This window comes from Vipera ursinii, assembly GCF_947247035.1.
Source record: "Vipera ursinii genome assembly, chromosome: 7".
NCBI classification, from domain to species: Eukaryota; Metazoa; Chordata; class Lepidosauria; order Squamata; family Viperidae; genus Vipera; species Vipera ursinii.
Window position 1 is genome coordinate 32532845 of NC_139521.1, and position 6506 is coordinate 32539350.

Below are 6506 nucleotides of genomic sequence, written 5' to 3' on the forward strand. Positions count from 1 at the left end.
TCAGGCTTGCCCCAAAGAAGCCTCTCCTCTCCTCCCTATCATTTTGTCTCCTCCTTCTTCCCGCCCAAACCCCTCCTTTTATATCCTTTTCTCCCCCATGCGTTCACTCACTGCCCGGCTGGCCTTTTCATGTAGCACTTATCAACTGCAGCTGCGTCTACTGATTCTGGGGACCCCACTAAACACCAGCAGCCCTGCAGCTCCAGCTGACTTTCCCCCCCCCCAAGACTGTGTGCGGATGCTGACCACCCTGATCAGCTCAGCAGCGCCCCAGCAACACCGTAGCTCCAGCTGACTCTCCCCCAAGCCTCTCTGCCACAGCTTCAATTCACCCCCTCCCCTGCTACATATTCAATTACCTCCTTCTCTTAATTTGCTTGCAGGCCAGATCTAAGCACATCACCAGCCAGATCAGCCCACAGTCCTTGAGTTTCACACGTCTGCTGTAGAGCAATCTGGAGCAAACCTACCCCATCCAATTTAATGGGATAAGTAGATGTTTTCAGGAAGAATTGATCCCTCAAATAACAAGGCCTCATGTCATTCAAGGCTTTGAAGGAGATAACTACATCTCAAATTCCACCTGGAAAGAAACTGGGAATCATTGGAGTTCACACAGCAGGCAAATACAGCACAGATGAACTGGGGTAGCCAAAATTACACACACAAATGCATTCTGAGTGGTCTTCTAGAGAAATCTGATGTAGATACTTTGCAGTACTCCAAACAGGAAATAACTAGCACATGAGTGAACATGAACAGCCTTCTGATTAAATGGCTGGGTACATTAATCGGTTCTTTATATACTGTATCTGCTCTAGGATTTTTAGTTTTTCCTAGATCTCTGCATACTTAAAATTGTACTAGAAAGCATACCAAACATTTCCTAAATAGTTTCTGCCTAGCATTGTCAGTTACTTTATAAAAATTACTTTGAAAACCGAAAGGAAGTTTCACTTCATACAGAGTAGTCTGATACAGAGGATCTTCAATATGCACTGTGCAAATGCCTCCTACAAAAAAAAATCTCCAAATTTGGTCCAGAAAACAAAAGCTGTATAGCTGTGTTCATATAACATGACAGACTAAGCTAAAATGGAATTGACAGTCTGTGGTCCAGTACCTGTAAAACCAAGTTTACTTTTAGTATGTTGTGTAAATAGGACCATTATATTAACATCTGCTGTAGTGTGTAGGCATCTTTTGTTAATCTGCTTTTAGAGTTAAATATGTAGTATGAACCCTATCACAGTGTAACAAAAAGCCATACATCTGTAGTGGGCACATATTCTTCTCATGAAGCAATTTCTTCTCTGATTTTAAGAGAAAGCCTTCCACTAAATCAATAATAATGTTGCTTTTCAATATTTTTTCCTTAGGAAGACTCATCTGAAGGACAATCATTACTTTATCATAAACTAAGATATAAGATACACTCTAGAAATTGGACTTAGATAAAAAGCTAGTCAAGATGAGGCTGTTTCTTCATTATTTTATGATAGCGGATCAATTTAAACACTCAGTTTTAAACTGATATCTTTAAACTGATCTTGACATTAAATCAGTCATTGCTGTAATATGAGTTCAGTCTTTCAGGTTTTACAATGTTTGGATTCAAAAGACTTATTTCCCCATCAGAACATATTTCAGTAATTGCTAAATCTAAAATCTTCACTTTTTAGGATCAAGCCTGATTTGCAGAATTCTTAAAATCTATCCTTTTTAAATTACTGCATCAATCAATTTGCTTTCCTTTTTAAATTTGAAGCATAGGATACGAATGTTTCATAAAATAAACATTCAGCAATACAATTTCAGATTAAATTACTTTAGATTATTTATCTATTTCTAGCCCACCTTGTTTTTACAAATAATTCAAGAACATATCTCAACATACAATTACAACCCTGTAAATTATCAGGTGGGCTGGACAGAAAGTGACTGGCCCAAATGGCTAAGGCAGGACTTAAACTAACAATCTCCCGCTTTCTTAGCTGGTGCCTTAACCACTAAATCAAACTCAGTGATTCTGAAAATAAAACTATATGAATACATTTAAAGTTGTTAGGTTAAATTCTGAGTTCACCAATATGGAAGAAGAGCTTTTGTCTCAATTTTAGGACTGTCATCCCACCTTCTCACTGTTTTGTTTGTTTAGATCAGAGCAAATCAGAACTGGCATTTTCTTCCTGAAAGCTTGTCTTTCAGATCCACAAAGGTATAGAAAGAGAGCATTCAAGATAGACTTTACTGAACTTTGCTTAGTTAAATGCATTTATCTCATACCCTATGTAAATTTCAAATGAGTCTTTACTATTGTACTGCACCTAAAAGAAGCTGATTCTACATCTGTAAAGGATGCTTTAAAAATTTTTAATACTCTAATTTTAGAATAGAGGGACTTTTGGAAAAAAGTTATTGAACAAGATAAATTTTCAGAAATCAAAGAACTCCAGCAACATAATACTTAACACTAGCAATTTAACCTACTGAAGGAAATGCCTTTCCTCCAAGTTGCAAACAACTACATTTTTTTTAGATTTGACAACAGCAGGCTGCATAAAGTATTGCTTTTGTCAGGGTTTCCTGCCAGGCAGAGCAACAAAACTGTGCTCTGCATTCCCAAGCAGACACAACCAGGAAAAGTGATTTTCCTCCAGACATAAAGGAAGCCATATATGTATGCAAGTTACTTAAATAAAGTTTTCTGTATTAACCTCTGGGTGTCGAAACATCGTCTTGTGGGCTCTAATTGTGAGCTGATTTTTCTGGCTTGTCATATTATGTTGGAGTAATAGATACCCCCATTCTAAATTCTAATTCTAAATTATTGTAAATCCTTCTGTCATTCAATTTTCAGTAATAATCAAGACATTACATACTACTTTATAATCTGTGAACTCTATAACCATATAAATAAAGGTCACTCTGTCCACAACAATCAATGGTAGGCCATCAAATGCATTCAGCAATTACTTAAAATTTGTATTTGAATTTCAACTGAGTTTTGCAAAGAAATGTTACTGTTAAACAAAAGAACTGTTTCAGCCATCAAGCCATGCCAGCTCCAGCATATGCTATTCTTTTTTCTCCCAGGCTCACCAATTAATAAGCTTACTTCTTACTGGACTGTTTTTTTCTTTGCTCTTACCATTTCTTTCTCCCGATTTTTGTTTTACTTCATAAACTTGGGAAGCCAGGTTTACTTCATAAACAAGCCGGGTTTGTTCATTAACTCGAATAATGAAGAAAAAAATGGGAGCCTACAAAATAGGTTACACCGTGATTCGCATGTACCTTTCCCTTATTGTGTTTGTGAATACACTTCTGGTTCTCTCCTGTCTCCTGCATTGCGGGCATCTAAAATCAAAAGGGGCCTGCATAAAATATAGCGAAGAGACTGCTTCCATTTAATTCATTAAAATAGTAAGACGAGAAACGGAGAAATTTAAAGTTTCCCGTTTCACAGAAAGGAATAAATGATTTCACCCGGATATGTGTGTATGTTAAGTAGGCTTTGGAGAGACCGATTCAATTACCCAAGCAAGTACAAGTATGTAAAAGGGGAGCCGGGGAAAAGGCAGAGATCTAAGCAGCCATGGTTGAATACACAACTGAGCGGGAACAGAGAGACTAGCGTGATGCGAGTGCGCAACCCATCGGCAACCCGTGCCCCTACCCATTGGGGAAGATGGTCCGCAGCTGGCCGTCAGCGTTCATCGCGTTTTACCCAGGTCGGAACAAATCACGGTCCCACCGGCGTCCGTCTCCCAAAAGAGAAATCCGCCTTGCAGCTTGGCGCCAAAACTGAAGTCAGATTTGGCGGGAAAGGAAGACAAAGTCCAACTGGAAAGCCCCGCCTCCTTTGGATTCTGCCTCAAACTACAAACATACTGGAGGCCTAAGCGTCCTCGCGGACTACATTTTCCAGAATGCATTACTCCGCCGATCCTGTCGAACAATCTCGGCAGGGAAGTTGTCGCGCAAGGGAAGTTGTACGGCGCCGACGGCTAAGATTTTTTTTACCCGCTTAAATTTAATTTAATGGAGGACTACAATGGAGCCATATATCATTTCAGTAGCCTTTATGTCATGTGCTCCAATGAATATTCTTAATTTAGCTTCAGTGAGAGACTATACCACATAATTCCTCGTGGTTTTAGTTAATACTATGGTGTTTGGAACTTGTAGGAATAGTCATCTGACTTCCCTTTTTTAGGCTACATTGAATAGTGAAGCAGCTTGATCGTTTATTTTCGGGTTTTGTGCTCTTGTGGACCATATAAGTTATTTGCAAGCATATTGCACTTGATTGTACCCTATTCCCTTCCTGACCATTCCTTATACAAGTATGCAGCTGATTTGATCTGTAAGCCTAAACCATACAATTGCAAACATTAGAAAAAGGATCACTTTATCACATGGTGACAGAATTGGGCTAAAACTTTTGTTGCTTAGGCAAGGGGGAAAATGTTTGACCCTGTTGTTTAGAAACTGACAGTGAAGTCTTACTTATAGTAGGGCTACCATATTTGAGTTGCAAAGATAAAATTTTGGGGGTATCATCTAGTGGTATGAATTTTTACAGAGTAGATACTATGACTATAAATATTTAGGAAATGAGAAAGACTTTTTCTTCATTATTGATTTACAGTACTATCCACCATTTCTGCTTGCATCAGAGAAACACTTCAGTTTTAAAGTTGGTGATCTTTTTTTTTACTCCATCCTCTGACTTCTGTTACATCTTTGGTGCTGAAATGTGCTACAGTACCTACAGTGTGTCAGTATTACATTTGAAGTTATCTTCTTCTTGGTGTTTCTGCCCAAATCAATGAGTTGTAAGAAGAATGGGGCTCCTGTATTACTGTGATATTATTTCTAATTTGAACAGATCAGCTTTGCATTAATTTACCTTTACCTCTAACTGAGAGGGCAAATGTCAAAAGAGAAATGCCAGCAAATGCTATGAGTACTGTGGCTAGGCTTCAAAAATCTGGATGATGACTTGATAGTAGAAAATACTATAAAACCTTTTGCACCCACATAGTGATCTTCTGGATTTTGCAACCTAAATATAGTACCCCTACTAAATGCTGATTATGACTAGAAGAAAGAAGTCTTGGCTATACTGGAAATGTCCACATCTGTGGCAACATTCAGAAGTAGGACCTAGCTGTTTCAAAAAGAGAATGCAAGATAAAATAGATTATGCATCCCCAGTTGCTGTAATGGGGCCCTCTTGATTTAATCAAGAAAAAATGCTTGCTCTGTATTATCTACCATATAGAATGATGACAAAAGACTGAATAGCAGCACCCTGAAATGACATTGCTAACATCCAGTGGATAATGGAAAAGGCACCAGAATTCTGAAATATATTTCTTTTGATTTATTGATAACACAAATGCTTTTGATTATGTAGATCACAAGAAAGTGTGGGAAGTCACCCCCCACATAGAAGGAAATATTAAAAGGGCAGAATATTATATTTCCTCAAAGGATCTCAAAGAGGGCAGATAAGCATGTCCAGTTTTTCTTAATATCCCCAAGTCTCCTTCTCCCAAGCAGAAACCAGCTCTGTAGAAATGCAGATGTAATAATCCATTCAGGAAGGTTGGAGCCCTCCAGCTAGAAGCTTGGGAAGACAAAGACATCTAAAATCTACATACCCCACCCAAACTTTTAACACAGGACATAATAGGATTATCCCACAAATGCCAAAGGGGCACACTCAGACTCAGGTCAAAGTACATGACACAGGAAATACAAAGCCTCAAACAGTAACAGGAAACAACTCCAAACAAAAGCCCAAGAGGGTATAAACACCTACTTCCTACTACATGTGCTCTCTCTTTTCTTCCAGAGCCATCTTTCTGTCTGGCTCTCCTCTTCAATAAACTACAACCTTCTTTCTAAAGCAGTCGCCATGTTGTTTATTCCCGGCTTGGACTGAACCCTAATGAAGACTTTTCCTTCAACAAAAGTATGGGTTGTCCTTAAAAATATAGGTGCAGCAGACTATTTTGCGTGATTATATAATTACAGTTAAAATAGAATATGTAATAATTCAGCTTATTTAATTTATATCCATCATATATTGTGAAAAATGGTAGATTAGAATAAATAAGATTTGGAATTAAAATGTCTGTAAAAAATATCAGCTTTGTCGATAACCCCACTTTGATGGCTGGATGCAAGGAAGACTTAGGAATTATGTTGAAGATGCAGCTCAAAATTGGGGAGGGGGAAGCTAGAGGAATTTTTGACTTTAGAAAGATACTGTCTGCTTTTATTTCTATTTAATTTCTTGTCTATTTACATTAAGCTGGCATTGCTTGTCAATAGAAGAAATAAAGGGAAACATCATTCTAGAGTCAAAAGTTTACTAGGGTGGTGACTGTAGCTGTGACATAAAAATGTTACTTGGGAGGAAGACTGTATGTAATAGATGTAGACAAAATATTAAAGTTCAGAGATTATAACAAAAATTATTGTAGTCAAGG

The 6506-nt window shown here is 37.9% G+C and overlaps 1 protein-coding gene across 1 annotated transcript in view; it reads right to left on the bottom strand.

The window, feature by feature from the left end:
• DCTD (dCMP deaminase) overlaps window positions 1–3818 on the bottom strand; it is a 35047-nt gene extending 31229 nt beyond the window's left edge. Inside the window, exon 1 of the mRNA XM_083367461.1 lies at window positions 3680–3818. Within this exon, the coding sequence (XP_083223587.1) occupies window positions 3680–3720 (41 nt within the window). The 5' untranslated portion in view covers window positions 3721–3818. The remainder of the gene's footprint in view (window positions 1–3679) is intronic.
• Between the last annotated feature and the right edge of the window lie 2688 nt (window positions 3819–6506).